Genomic DNA, 16,331 nt, shown 5'->3' on the forward strand with positions numbered 1-16,331 from the left:
CTCTTTTGGACCCAACCACACTAAAAGACAAAAACAGAAAGATCGGGGGGAAAGGTACCTTTGCTGTCCCTCATTGTCTTCATTATAGAAAAGATAATAGTAACTCTCTCTCTCTCTCTCTCTCTCCATCTTTTGAGTTTGGGATCTCCACCAGCCTGTGACACCTTCTTTTCCTCAAACCAGTGTAACTCATTTAAGGTAGCTTTTTCCTGGCTTTGAATTTAGTCTTTAATAAATCCCCCCTACCTTCCCCTGACACATTGTCCTTCCATGTCTGTCTCTCTCTTGCACACAAATACTGCTTCTGATCTCTCTCTAAATGAAGATACAGATCTTTTTGCTCACAATGTCCCTTAACTCTTTTAATATTTACAGCATACTGGGTGCATTCTTTTGGCAATACATTGCTTCTGAACCAGCACTTAATGTTCTCCTGCAGTTCTAAAGAGATTCCATGTGACATTAATTAAGGTGTGAAATTGCTTCCTGTTAATTGCCCACACCCTTCTATGATCTGCTATTAAGACAATTAAATTTCTTTAACGGTACATTAACTAGCAGAGCTATCTAACCCTTCCTCTTCTTGGGAATTACAGAAGGCCAAGGAAAATTTGATTAAATTGGTAATAATAAAAAAGATTAGTCATATTTTATTCTTCTTGGGCGGAAACTGATATAGGATGGGAGTTCTTTATAACATGTCAGTTATGAACTTTATCAGAAACTGGAGTTATCTTGCCTCCATTTGGAAACTATCTGTCAGCCCTCCTCTCAAGTTTCCCAATTCTCCATTCCAGAATAATGTTGACACTCAAAGCTTTACGCTTAGGTCCTTCACAGCTATCAAGACTTCCCATTTTTTAATGATTTATAAGAATCCAGCAGTGGTATAAAAATAATAATTAGTAGCAGTTGTACTACTTGACATTTGCATGATATGTTATTATTTTCAACATTCCTCCCTAACAGGAGTATCACTTGATAGTCAGCTGACACTTTGGGAGAATACAGATTAAGGTTATCATTTCAGTTTTAAATATGAAGAAACTGAGTTTAAGAGAGGTGATGTAACTCACTCAGGTCCATACAGCTAGAAAGACGCAAAACTAAGACCAGAGTTATCTTTATCGAAAATGCTGGTAGAGCGTCCAATGAGTTGCTGAATGAGGCTCGACTATTAGGGTTGGAACGTACATTCAATAGTGACTTGACAGGAGTGATTTCAGTGGAGTAGTGGGAGTAAGACTAACTGGAGTGGATCCAAATTACAACAGGAGATAAAGAAAAGAAGAAAATAACATTAAATGACCCTTCTGAGGAGTCCCGTTACAAAAGGAAAGTAGAGAAATGGGGAGCAAGTTGGAGAGAAACATGGCAGTTGCACGGTGGGGCTGGTTTGTTTAAAGCTACTACAGCATGTTTCTAGACTGATGGGGAAAAAGTGAAGATTGGCATTATAGCAGAGAGGGTCCCTGAGTAACACTGACTACAGGGGATGGGATCAAATACACAGGTGGCAAGTGGAGGGTGAGGTTTAGATGGGGACAGGAAGAGGTCAAGTATTGTAACAAGCAGGGAGCCAGAACACGTGCGAGCAGATGTGGGCAGGTTGTAACTTTTGTGGTGGAAATGTGAAGACCTTGTCTTCTGCATCTCTTTTCTAAGTGAAATACAAAGGTGGAAGCTTATTGACAAAAAGGAAGGATGGGCAGGAAGGATAAAAGGGGAGGGAGAAAAAGAAAAGAAGGAAAGAAGGCAAGCCTGTTACCCAAGTCTGAGGAGGGTCTGAGGCCGTTTTCAAAGTGTGAGGAGGAAAGAGGTACCGAATAGTCACTTGGGAAGAATGGGAGAGGGAAGTGGCTAGAGGAATGAAGTAGGATTCCAGAAAGTGTTGAGTGCCCCCAGGAGGTTTGGGGGTCAAGATTTTGACTGAGACCAGGCAATGAAGTTTTGTTTTTCTCCAGACACATTAAACCATTAAACAGGAACCCTGGAGCTAATGACACCTGAATTTGAATGCTGATTCTACCCTGTGTCAGTGCACTACTTTGAACAAACTATCCTTTTTGTTCTTCAGTTTCCTTACTTGCCAGAGGGATCAATAAAAGTATCTACCTTTTAGGGTCATTTAAAATAATCTTAATATGTACAATAGCCAAGACATGGAAACAACCTAAATGTCTATTGACAGATGACTGGATAAGAAGATGTGGTATATATATTACAATGGAATATAACCCAGCCATAAAAAAGAATGAAATAGTGCCATTTGCAGCAACACAGATGGACCTAGAGATTATCATATTTAGTGAAGTAAATCAGAGAAAGACAAATATCATTTATATGTAGAATCTTAAAAAAAAAGATACAAATTTTATTTACAAACCAAAAATAGACTCATGAACAAACAAACTATGGTTACCAAAAGGGAAGGGCAGGGGAGGGATAAATTAGGAATTTGGGATAAACAGATACACATTACTATATATAAAATAGATAAACAATAAGGACCTACTGTGTAGCACAGGGAACTATATTCAGTTTCTTGTAATAACATGTAATGGAAAAAAATCTGAAAATAGTATGTATATATGTATAACTGAATCACTTTGCTGTACATCTGAAACTAACACTGTAAATCAACTACACTTCAATAAAAAATAAAAGAAAATATTAGTATATATAAAGTGCAGATATATAATAAGTGCTGAATTAACATTAGCTGTGGTTATGAGGACAGTGGCTACTGAGACAAACAATACTCATGCGATGGTACCTGGAACCTGGTTTATTATAGTTGTTTAATTTATAAATAACAGCAACTCCTGAGATTTCACTTTTTTAGACTTTTAAGAAAGGCATTATTTTAGTTTAAGTTTTCCAAGAGGAATTCATGACACTTAAAATAAAAGCGGTTATTGAATATTAAAAGTTGCAAACAGGGTCTCCGAGCTATTATAATAGCAAGAAATGCCTGCATATTCTGGTAACTGCATTTGCAACAGAGGTACCAGTGAAAAGAATGTAATAGAAAAATATTAAATGGAAAGCCTGCCCTGGAAAGACCCGTACCTAACCTTACAAAGAAAGGATGGATTTATTTTTAATAAGACTTCAAAGCCCAGTTATATATATTTGGTCTTTTTCTTTTCTAATGGCACAATCTTGCATTTAAAAATAAAGCAAAAAAAAGAAATAGAGCAAATACTGTATCTTATTACAAAGTTGGTAGCTTATGGTCATGTTATGAGCAAGCGGAGCATTTTATTTGTGATAAAATAATATACAGGACTGCAGGGCTTTCTACAGAAATATGAGCCGTGCATCTCAGGCAGCTGTTAAAATGACAGCCTTCACTGTGTCAAGTCACTCAGTGACTAGTGTCCATCGTATGGGTGTGTTCTGTTCACATTAACGCGTTGAACTGGGGATGCCAAGTGAATGCTACGCCTTAAAGTAACACATAATATGGGCTATGTTATTAGGAACTTGCACTTGTCCTTGTGTCTGTGAATGAAGAAGAATATGCTCTCATCAAATCTCTACCTCACTTTTACTTTGAAAGCTGGGATAAATCCCTCTGCTTCAGTGTGCTATAGATCAAGAAGTGTCAAAACATGAATAAAAGGAAACATCCAGAAGCAGAAGTGGAGGAAGAAGAGGGGAGAGGGAGGGTGAAGGGGACAAAAAGGAAGAAATTGAAACATATATCAGAATAGAGGGAAAACAGAAAACTGATTTGAAGAAAGAGTACTAACAAATCATACAGAAATACTGCTCTGTTCAGAGCATGATTTCCTTTGACCATTTATCCAAAACTATTATGGTATCGCACATGTTAGAGGAGCAATAGTATTTATTTAAAAAATATCCTGTGGGTGAAAAAAGAGCAAGTTTTTATTTTTTAATACTCTAAAGAGGAAAGAGCATAAGAATGATCAGGGCAACCCAGAAGAGCCAGATGAAAAAGTAACGTTGTTGATCATGAGGGTATGGCATCATCAAGACACTGAACATTCTTGAAATCTGGATATTGAAACTTTCTTGGAAAAAACAGTGTAAGATTAAATCGGAAAGAAAGAGAAATCAGTTCCATATCAACAGCTGGCCATTAAATCACGCCCCCTGAAAACGATGCCTGTATCACAAGCACAGCCCACAAGGTCCTGAATGAGACAGTTAGATAGTATCATCCCAAATTGCAGTCCGAGGATTTGTTTCCAGTTGTTGAATCTGAGTTTCTGTGAAACAGTTCTGGGGAGCTGGGAGGACACAAAAGATAGGACATTGGATTTTTTTGTCTGTTTTTTTCACTTTATTCTCAATCTGGAAATTACTCCTCATCGAAATAACTAGATTGTCAACTTTGCTCTTATAACTGTAATGGGCCAGAATGCATAAAACAGAGTTCTTGGGAAGGAAATACTAAACCACAAAGAGATTTTTTTTTAATTCTTAAGCCTAGAATAATAAATCTATTTTCTAATGAAATGATAGCTTATTGTAACAGAAAGTGGTGGAAAAGCCCCTCTGTAAATATCATTTTAGTTCTTTGAACTACTGCAAATCGAGAGACTGGGGTTCTTTGCAAGTGCTAATAAGGAACTGATTATTAGAAAGAAAAAAAACTTAATCTTGCATGGAATAGGAATAATTTGAGAAACACAGTTTTGGTGCTACGGAATTTATGTAACTATTGAAGATCAGAATCTGGACAGTTCCCTAGAAATGTTTCTTAAAGGTTTTTCAAAATTGCTTAATGGTATATGATTGGAAATTAATACCAGAACTCCAAATTCTAGTAGTGGCAGCTGTAAAAAATGCAATTAATTTTTACTGTACATTAAAGTATATAGGATTCTCATATGTGGGATTAGTAATTCTTGTTGTTTGTTTAGTCTTCTGAAGTTGTTAAATTAAGCTCCCCACAAAAGGATAGCCCTTCTCAACATGTTAGTTAGCTTAACCAAGGGAGCTTAACCACCTTTCAATTGCAGTCAAAATAATGATACTTGAAATATGTTAGATATTGACTACAGTTGTCCCTCAGTGTCTGCAGGGAATTTGTTCCAGGAATCCCTGCAGATACTAAAATCTGCAGATACTCAAGTCCCTTATAAAATGACATAGGAGTATTTGCAAATAATCTATGCACATCCTCCTGTATACTTTAAATCATCTCTAGGTTACTTATAATACCCAATGCAATGTGAATGCTATGTAAATAGTTGCCAGAGCAGGGCAAATTCAAGTTTTCCTTGTTGGAACTTTCTGGAATTTTTTATTGACTAATTTCCATCCACAGTTGGTTGACTCTGAGGATGCAGAACTCACAGGTACAGAAAGCCAGCTGCATATTAGGGAAGCAGCAGGTCTCATACATAATGGTGCTTCAGCCAGGTTTGTTCCGAAGGAATTAAGACGGTGTTTGCAAGGCATCAGAACAACTCATAAAAGTTTGAAACGCTGCCAACCATTTCTTATGTAATCTGTGCAGTACAACTCAGTTTGACTGATTCTTCTTGACTAACCTGACTGGCTGTATTCATGTCATGTAAACATAGTTAGACATTTTTCCAGGTAAAGAGATTGAATAATACATTTTTCCCTAGACACTCATATACTTGATGGGCATACTATTAACTATTCATTCACTGTCAGATTAAGACTGATATATATCATGATCATGATTTAAATCCTCTGGCCTGGAATTCAGGAGGTCTGACACAGGTTAGCCTGTCAGTCTCATCCCTCACCACCTCTCAGTTTTACCCCATTCTGCCAACAATCACTGTTTCTCTTATACGACCTGAACTTCATCTCTTCATTCTTATCAGCGCATCCATTTCTCTGAACCCTCTGCATCCTTCAAGACCAAATCAACATCAAAGAGCTACTTTACGTATCGTTTCTATTTAGTTCTTCTGTGGCCCCGTCTACCCTGTGATTTGTGTGCACGTGTGTGCTCTCTTTCTTAGCATTGAGCTCCGTGAGGGCAGGAATACAGAGGTCATTTCTCGCAGTTGCCAGAGAATCTAGCAGAGCACCTGACACAGAGTAAATATGTACCTGTTCAGAGAATAAATGAACAAGTTATTGTTGAAAGAAATTCATCTTTGGATATTAGTCTGCAAAAGAGTAATTGGCATTTGGGGAGAGAAAAAAATGAAAAAAAAAAAAGAATCAGAATGATACAGTATTAGTTAAGCCATATTAAAAGGATCCATAAATGTTTTGTGAACCAGTTCATCCCATCAAAGAAGTCCAGGATACTCTGCCTCTCCTAAGTCTACATATGGAGGTCAGGTCCATTCAGTTCAGGAAGTTTTCTCAACTCTCCTCCCCATCATTTAGTAATTGATAGCTTTAGCTCTAATCAAGACACTTCTCTTCCAGAGAACAACAAATCCTTCTAAAACAGCACTGTGTATGGAAAAATAATATGAACTACATATGTAATTTGAAATTTCCTGGTAATCGTATTTCAAAAATAAAAACAAGCATGAAAGAAATGTTACTAACATATTCAACTTAGTATATTCAAAAGATTGTCATTTCAGTATGTAATCAATGTAAACGTTATTACTGTGATACTTAATTTTTTGTGTGGTCTTTAAAATTCAATGTTTATTTTATACTTATAGCACACCCGAATCAGGACTAGCCACATTTTAAGTGCTCAGTGACCATGTATGGCAAAATGGATGCTGTAGGAGGTAGCTCAGTCCTAGGATGCTCTCATCAGATTTTCCTATCCTCTCACCAACGCTGTCTATACCTCTTCAATATAAGCCAATTCTCTCTTAGTACAGTCCTAAGACTAGTATTTCTGACTGTTGGGGAATTGGTGGCTCTTCCCATGCAAATAAGATATCTGGCTTTAATAGTTACTTCCTTGTTTATAGTTTACACTCAGGGTATTTGTTCCTGTAATCACACACACAGAATTATGTGTAATTGTTATGTTGTATAAAATACACACAACATAAAATGTACCATTTTAACCAATTTGAGAGTACATTTTGGTGCCATTAAGATGTTCATGATGTAGTGCAACCATCACCACCCATCCATCCCTGAAACTTTTTCATCCCCAACTGAAGCGCTGTACCCGTTAAGTTTCTACTCCCATTCTCCCTTCCCTCAGCCTCTGGCAACCACCGTTCAACTTTCTGTTTCTATGAATTTGACTACTCCTGAATGGAATCATAAAATATTTGTCCTTTTATGCCTAGCTTATTTCACTTAGCCTTAGGTCCTCAGGGTTCATCCATGCTTGTGCCAGAATTTCCTTCCCTTTAAGGGTCAAACAATATTTCATTGTATGTATATATGTACCACATTTTGCTTATCTGTTCATTGGTTGATAGAGATCTTGGTTGCTTTCACGTTTTAGCTTTGAACACGGGTATGCAAATATCTGTTTACATCCCTGCTTTCATTCCTCTTGGGTATACACCAACAGTATGATTTCTGGATCATATGGCAATTTTACGCTTGATTTTTTGAGGAAATCATCATATTACTTTTCACAGTGGCTGTCCATTTTTAAATTCCCACCAGCGATGTACAGTGATTCCAGTTTCTCCACATACTTGCCAACACTTGTTGTTTAATTATTTATTTTTATAATAGGCATCCTGAATTTGTTTTCATTACCATTTGTGGATGACCTTAGGAATATGTTGTAGAGGTGAGTCCAACTTGGATCTAGATTAATATATGGAGAGAACTTAAACATTGTCTGGAATAAGGCGATCACTGGTACCATTTATGTGATGAACTGTTCTTCTGCTTTTATTAGGAGCTTTTGACTAGGCCCTGGAGTCCTGTGCCCCATCTGTCTCCGCCGCTACTCACCCGCTGACTTTAGGGCAGTTGCTTAGTTTCTTTTATATTTAAAAAGTGGCAATAAAAATTTCTTACCTACTTTATTCACCGAGTTATTCTAATTATCAAATGAGTTTAAAATGGCTTTGAACTTCCATTTGGGCAGGTTTTGTCATTCCTCAACAGGATCCAGGAAAATCTCCACAGTCAAATGCCAGCCTGGGTTCTGTACTAAAATCTTGTCCCTCTGATCATTCAGTGCCTGAGAAGAAGTCCAAGTCCCAGTTAGGGTTAAATGTAAAATCCTGTCTGCTGGTACAAATCATTAAAAGACAATTTGCCTATAAGAATAAAAAATAAAATGACTTTGAATACTCTGAAGTAAGAGCCTTTTTGGAGGAATGAAAAGTTTGTTTAAGACATTATCGTTGTGGTTATCATACACATCACAGTGATTTGGGTTTACACTTTGGACTTACAGTGCACCGTATAGAACACTTACGCCTTCTGTTTTCTACTTGTATTTTGTGTCAGTGTTTTATATGTGCCATTCTGAACAGCATAGTTTCAGAGCGTTAATGCAACTATCAAAGGAATTTATATTACTTGAAGGGAAGTGTTTTGTCCTTCCTTTCTTTGCTTTCTAATTGGATCAGGCTTTTTAAATTACATTTTAACTCTAAAATTTGATTGAGATTCACAGCCCTTGATTGGTCAGCTTCTCAATTTAGATGGTGTTACTGACATCCCAGAGCCTGTAAGTAACAATGAAAATTAAAGCCCTAGAAATCAAATTGAATCCATTGATCTTATTACACTTAATTTTCCAGCTAAGGTAGATAAGCTAGTTTTTTTTTCCAAAACCCAGAATTTTATTACTCCATTTAATGAAATATTAGAAGATTAGTGAATGAATTGTCCCAGAAGAAGAGCAAAGGGCACACTTTGCTCTGACACTAGTGGCTTTTGTTCTTTTTCAAAGACTGAAAATTTTTTAGATGCCAATTTGGAAAACTCTCTGGGGGCTTGATATTAGGATGGCCAGTAAGGTTAAGTTATTAGAAAAGTTATCTGCAATGATAATTATAATGGCAACATTGTGTGTTATCATAACTTAAGTATTTTATGTGTAAGTGAGAAACAGCAAAAAAGAGATAAAAGTTAAAAGCAAATGTCTTGGGTAGAATCCACAACATAAGGAAACTCAAAAAGAAATTGCAACAATAAGAAATTCAGATACAAAAATAATAAAATATGTTATTTAATGGAAATTAAAAATAGTCTTCAATTACCTCTAAGTTAAAGTTTAAGAAATTTGCAGGTCAAAATCTATTGCATTTTTTTAAGGTTTTTGTTTTGTTTTGTTTTTTCATTCTTTGAGACTGATTTAGCAGTCCATAGTCTGGTCTGAGGATGTATGGGTTTTCACAGTCAATTAGGTGGTGGAGTAGGGAAAAACTGCTTTATGGCATCATATAAATAGCTTTCCAATGGAATCACTTCATTACATCTTCTGAGTTCCCCTGTGCACTAACCAGTTATAAATAAATGGCTGGCCAGACTTTGTACATATAAACTTATTCTTTAATTTGGGAGATTTTAGACTCTTTGCCCATAACAGAAATACAGGTAAGAGACATTAGACTTGAGGAACTTCAAGATTTCAATAGGGTCTTACATTAGGATCTTCTGTCTCTTGTAAAAGAAAGGCAAAAACTTGAATGACCTACTGGCATCATCTGAAAATTACAGGATCAATTTTTCTGAACTAGTTTCCTCTGTACACTTTGTTAGTTAGGCGAAAGGCAGTTAGTCCTTTCGGGATATTGGAGGGGCCACTCAGTGCAAGAATTGAACTATTTAAAAAAATCTCATTTAAAAATATGTATGTATGATTGTGCATGCAATACTTAACAAACATGCTTTTATATATATTTTGTATGAGCCGCAGTGTGGTTTGGGTTTTGCCAGCATCAGCATCTCGTTAAAAAAAAAGGCACTTATTAAAAGTGTAGAATCTCAAGCCCACTATAGACCTTCTGAATCAGAATCTGCATTTTAACAATGTCTCTAGGTGACAGAAATGCACATTAACATTTAAGAAGCTCTACTACTGAGATGTGGGAGAGACCTATTTCCTCATCACTGAACTAGTCTGAGGAGAAGCTTACTTGTATCTTAACTCTCTTAATCCAGTTTTGGATTTAGAATGTACCTTCAGCCAAAACAGTTGATCACACAGTGTTCTCTGAAATCTTTTATTCAAAATTCTCGTAAAGAGATCAGCTCCTTCATTTTTCTTATACATCTTTGGATGCTTACTGTATGCCAGACATTTACTCCTCATGAAAATGCTGTTTTTCAATTATGAAAGTGTATCCAATTTGACCAAGCTAGAAAGTGGCTGGATCAGGATGTGGACCCAGGCAGCGTGGCTCCAAATTGATGTTCTTAACCACCATACGACGTCTATTCAGTCATAGCCATGCTTGGGTCCCCAGCACCAGGGCAAAGCCCAAAAGAGGAAACAATTTGATTGGAAATAACATTTCAGATTGCCAAGGCATCGTACTGTTGGTTCAATAGATGGAGGTACGTAACTGTCCCTAAGTCAAGGGTGAAAATACATGCTGATATTTAAGTAAATATTTCGTATGCTCATATAGTCACATTTGTCTCCCAACAGGAAAATGAATCTGTTTTAATGTACTCAATATGCTAATAGATCCTATCTTACAAGAATAACTATGAATTGAAAATCATCGCTCTTTCTATGCAGTAATCTAGCAAGAGCCGCCATAATTCACAGATGACTGAGCTTTAGAGCCAGACAAAACAACAGGAAGAAAAAGAACTGTTTATATAGATGTGAACTGAAATCTCACGGTTGCATAATCACATTTCCTATTGATGAATAACTAAGAAGCCACAGAGAATGTTACTACCTTTGGTGAAGGAAATTTGGAGAAATTGAGGAGACTGCATCTTCTCTGCCCTCCTTCCCATGATCATTTCTTATGTAGGATACCCTGAAAGTTGACGGTAAATATTTGTCAACTTGATGCAACATGTCATATTCCTTATAGCAGGGTAAATATTAGAATCATGTCAATAAGGATTTTTTTCCTACCCAAACTAGACTGCGGGCTAAAGACTGAAAAACACAATATCTCTTTCTGTCCTATAAATGTTATCCTCCCAGTGTCTTCTCTAACTCTAGATGAAATCCTGTTCTGTAGGTCAGTAGACAGTAAAGACTTAAGCCTTATCTATGACGGAACAGAAGCCATCCATATGTCTATAGTTCAAGAAGACTTAAAAGGTTGTGACTGCCAGAACTGGAAGAGAATGATGTGTGTCCATTAAATATTTTAAGCTAAAAGTCATTTTTACGATGGGAAGAAAAGCTAGTGATGAGATGGAAAATACTATAAAATCAAATTTGAGATGTTTATTGAGGCCAAATTGATGTCCATTATTGTAATAAGTAATTGATGTGGTTTTCCCTTTCAGTGTGTATGTACAGAGAGCCATCACTACATGAAATTGGAGAAAAACAAGGGCGTTCGAGGAAAAGTTCTGGAACACCAACCATGAATGGAGGCAAAGTTGTGAATCAAGATTCAACATAGCTGAGAACTCTTCCCTTCGACCCTCTCTCATTCCTTCCCTTTCTCCCTCTGCCCTTTACCCATTTCCTTCCAATAAATCCACCCAAGGAGAAGAAAATAAAATGGCAACCCAGGACCTAGTGGCTAAGATTCTGCACTCAAAATCTTCCTTTGTGTAGGACCAGAAAAATTGAACCAAAGCTAGCCTGTTGCAATGTGGTAGAAAATGCACATGCACAAAGATTAGCACACATAAAAGCAGAAGAAAAAATAAATCAAGACTCCACAAGCATTAAAATAAACTGTGTTGTTATTAACAGAGGGCTAATTGTAATGAAGACTTTACTGTAATAAAGATGAAATAAAGTTATTACCTTAAAGCAAAGGGTTTTGGAGAATTGAACTTACAAATAGATGTAATACCCCAAATAGTTTAAACTCTGGATAATGCTGTGATGTGTGCTTTGTTCTGAATTTGTATTTTCTTTGGGCATCTGGAATTGAGACATAATTACATTATGTTTCCAGGATTTTTTTTTTTTACCATGATATTGAACATGTATGAATTATAGATTCTCCTAATGCCTGTAAGGTATGTAGCCAGGAATCATTTAACACCAAGAAAAGCTTAAAATTCTATTCTTGAAATTGATATTTAAGATTGTTTTAGGCAAAGGATAGTCTTATGTTGAATTTAATGCTATTAGCTGATTTCATTCCTTCCTAAAAATGTGTTCCTAGGAGAGTATCATTTTTTTTCAAAGGTATTAATTCAGGATCTCACCTTTTTTCTTTAGCCATTTAGAAAAAAAAAAAATCTTGCTCTAAGGCTGAATTAACTTTTAGGAATTCTTTATCATTGCCATGCCTTGGGCAGTGATAAGTTATGGGTTCTTACCATTTGGCCTGATTTTTTACTTTGTAGACACTTTTGAGATTATAGGCACCATGTCTAGCTGTCTTAAGAGAGTTTTATACCATCTCTTGCAGCAGGAAGGACAGAAGAGGGGTTTTACAAAAGGAAATAAGTCCCAAGAAATTGGTGAAAACAAATTGTATTTGCCTTTGTACCTTACCAGAGTTTTCTGTCTAGCATTTTCCAAACTTCACTGAGACATTGGGGGGCATGACTGTGAAATTTCTAACTCACTACCTTATGAAGCCAGTGGATTGCTTGTTACTGTATATCCTCTTTTATAAATCTAGTTGACAATAAGTCTGTCTCCTGGAACACAGAAGGGAACTTGTACTACACTGAATTTTCAAGGGACGTAGAGAAACAACATGGAATTAATAGCTATGGCTCCAACAGACGGCTGTGTGAGTGACTTAAAGTAGTTAAAAACAAAACAAAAACTCAGTGTAAGACTAGCCAAATTGCATATTTAGGGATACTAAAGTATTAGGAAAATGTTAGGGAAGAAACGAACTTTATACAATTGCCTTGGGAAAAAATAGATCTACTTAGTCCTACAAATCAGGAATGGTGTAGAGACATCCAAATCAAACAAAACAAAACAGAATGTTTAAAAACGTATGCAGATTTCTGGATATTATCAGTGAGAAGACTTAGCATGTTACTTCTCCTCTAGCTCTACCGTCCAGCATGTATTGTTCCAAATACTCCCTAAAATATATACACTTTGCAGAAGCTCTAGGCCCTCACTTCAATGACCTTGCCGGTGGTTGCTGTATTCTTTCAAAGTCAGTGTAGTTTTCCCTCACTCTACACAATCATTATTCTTCAGCAGTGGTCCATGTCCTTCACCAAGTATTCTGTTTATGTTATCAGGAGGTTAGCAGAAAATGAAATGGAGGGATTTCTCTAATTGGTGACAAAGAAGAAAAGCTATGCATCTAGGCAAGGATTTTGAACACACATTTGCAAGAGATATTTGTTTAACCAAAATATTTGGAAAGTAATGAATAAAGACATTTAAATTAAAGAGAAAAAAAGGAATGTTACTCTTCTAGGCAAAGAAAACCCTGATAAAAAGAAATACAGAAATCCAAATCTGGTGGTATTTCTCCTTGTCACTCGATTCAACTTGATTATCAATGCACCTGTCACTTCCAGGACCAAACAAATCCCAGGCACAAAGCCTTATTTCCCTTGAAAAAATAAAAAAGAGGCTTCTACAAAATGGGTCATAGGCTCATTTAGCATAAAATGACTTGAGCTTTCTGATGATACACAGATAAACAAACACACATCACAAGCTCGTGAGTGACACAACTGACAGTTTTACAAAATGTTATCCATTACACTGATGATTTCATGACAGAACATATTTAGTAGAGTTAACTATTATGAAAAATATGATAGCGATGAATCCCCAACAAAATTCTTCCCTCTATTTTCAATGGCTGTTCATCCTTTAGCATTTAGACATTTGTCCCCATCTTGGTAGAAGTGAAGAAACAATTCTAACTACCCAATTTGTCTATTGTTTTTTCTCCATATCATTTAAGCAAATGTTCACCACAGTAAGATGTTTTGGAAATTAGCTTTGTTTAAGTTAGAATTAATTTCAGAGAATAATTAGAAACCTGATGTTCTTTTACATGTGAACCTGACAGAAACTATGGTTTAAGCACAGGGTGAACATTCGCTTAACTGCTGCTTGCTTTTTAAGTACATAAAACCTTTAATAGAAAAAGTCAGTATTCACCATCTAGGTTCTGAAAACATTACCATATATACACATGTAAGTATCCTATTTCCTCAAAGAATCTGGGTCAGTTTAAATAGTTTGTTTTTCCAGCTTATTCCAAGTAAAATAATTCCTTGATTTTCATCATTCCAACTTCTGGGTCTCAATTCATTCATCACTTTTCTTCTATAAGTGAAGTGTGCTTTTTTTAATGCATTGGGATAGTCTCAGGAAAAATGTGATTTTAGTAAAGCTTTGTAATTGACTGTGTACATATAAGGTAAAGTATGTTTATTCTATGAGTCCTTATTGTAACATGTTTCAGAGTCAATGGGCTTAAGAATGAAAACAAAACTTTTGAGACTCTCACAAAATAGTTTTTTGGTCAATATACCTTACTTGATGTTTAAGCTAGAAGCTTGAGGTATAGAAACAAAATGGTGCTCAAGTTCCATCTGCTAATTTTTGTGCTTCGAGTAACTGGAGGACAGCAAGCCAACCTATTGATCATAGTAATAGTTTGGGTTTTGAATTTTACATACGAATTTCATAGCACATCTTTAGCCATTAAGGACTGACACAATAAAGAGACGTGGATTTGATGCAAATCATGATGCTTTACGGGCCTCATTCTAATCCAGATAGCTTGTTAGAATTCTTCTGTTTAAGAAAATGGCAATGCTATCGCTAGGTATTATGTGTAGGTTGGTGGTCCTGTGGTGCCACTAGCAAGAGAAAAGAGTATTAAGACAAAAGTAAAGGATGAAGAATGGCTTATTGTGTATTGAAAAGTTTGGAGGTCCTGATTTGGGACCACTAATCCCCCGGTGAAGAAGCATGACTACATTAAGAGTAATTTTTTTTAAACATGGACCCAGAAATAGCAAATCTGCTCTTCCACCTTCATGGCTTTGTCAACAAGGCCATGCTCTGAGAAGGTTTTCCATGGTGTTGCTTAATTTCATCTACACAAGGTGAAACACGTTCAAACATAAAAATCCCCCTGCTCATTTTAATATCATAAAAAGGCTGAGATTATTTCTCTGTCATGGAATTGTAAATAGCATTTTTTAAATCAGAATCACATTTAAAATAGTGGATTGTTCTACAAATATATATGTGTATATATACATATGCTTCTGAAATAAGGATATATAGAGTTTTTATTTGATTTGTGGTCTTTAGTCCTAGGTAATCAAAAATAAAGAGATTTGAATGCAAAACTTTATATATAAATGTATATTTCTAATGATAGTATAAATTGTCACTTTATAATAAAAAGAGAAACAGGTGAGAACAGTCATCAAAGCACATGCTCCTTCAGAATGTCAGTGATTCTGAATCCCCTCTTATGCAGAGGTAGTTATTTTTTATTTCTAAAGAGTTATCTGAAAAAGCTGTACTTCCACAAATTCTATTATGTCATGTCAGACTGAAGTATATAACTGAGGGCAAGGAAAAAAAAATCCTAAATGCAGATTTTTATTTTTCAGAATTTTTCCTGGAGTCCAAGTTAAAAATTCAATATTTAAAATCTAAATTAAGTGAAAATAGTTAGTGTCCAGAGATGATATATTGAGCTTCAGTAACAAATGGAAGTAAACATACATTTAACACTACGATAATAACATTAAAATAATGTCATAATAGAAATTGCATCATTAGGTCTTTTATTAGTTGGAAAGAATGAGTTGATGTTTGTCTTTGCTCCAAGCACAACCTAAAGACAGTGGCATTAATTTCACTTAAAGTTGTTCAAAAATCCAAAATATACTCCCATGACTAGAACTGGTTTTAGCTCCATTACAAGGTTAAATGTTCCAGTCTTAAGAAATTATTGAGACCGAAATGTTTAATAAACACGCTGTATGAGAAATTGAACAAATTAATGTTTCGTTTTTACATTAAAGCACAGATTATTCAAATCATTGTTTTTTGAGATCAGATTTGTAAAATGTTTATACATCACAACCTTCCTGAAGTAAAAAATCAATTAAAATCTTGAGATGCTCATGCATGCAGACAAAATACTTGCACCTTCTGTTAAACATTAAATTCCTTTGGGAAGTCTCTTTCCTTTCTAAAATGTGTTTATCACTGAAAAAGTGCCGTGTCTTATGAAAAAGATCAAAGCTGGATTTATGGATGGAGAAGAAGTCAAAGTTTTGTGGTGAAAAGTAAAAGCTACTTTCTAAATATGAAGCTACTACTTGTGGTAAACCTAATATTTTGCTTT

At 35.7% G+C, this 16,331-nt stretch overlaps 1 protein-coding gene across 5 annotated transcripts in view; it reads left to right on the forward strand.

The window, feature by feature from the left end:
* FGF12 (fibroblast growth factor 12) overlaps positions 1 to 15,971 on the forward strand; it is a 506,216-nt gene extending 490,245 nt beyond the window's left edge. For 4 of the 5 annotated variants that reach the window (XM_014567918.2, XM_032482082.1, XM_006194906.2 and 1 more), the window contains one exon: positions 11,344 to 15,971. In XM_014567918.2, the coding sequence (XP_014423404.2) occupies positions 11,344 to 11,462 (119 nt within the window). In that variant the 3' untranslated portion in view covers positions 11,463 to 15,971. The remainder of the gene's footprint in view (positions 1 to 11,343) is intronic. The other variant, XM_032482063.1, reaches the window with a different exon arrangement.
* Positions 15,972 to 16,331: the final 360 nt, after the last annotated feature.

The sequence above is a fragment of the Camelus ferus genome, chromosome 1 (genome assembly GCF_009834535.1).
Source record: "Camelus ferus isolate YT-003-E chromosome 1, BCGSAC_Cfer_1.0, whole genome shotgun sequence".
Taxonomy (NCBI): domain Eukaryota; kingdom Metazoa; phylum Chordata; class Mammalia; order Artiodactyla; family Camelidae; genus Camelus; species Camelus ferus.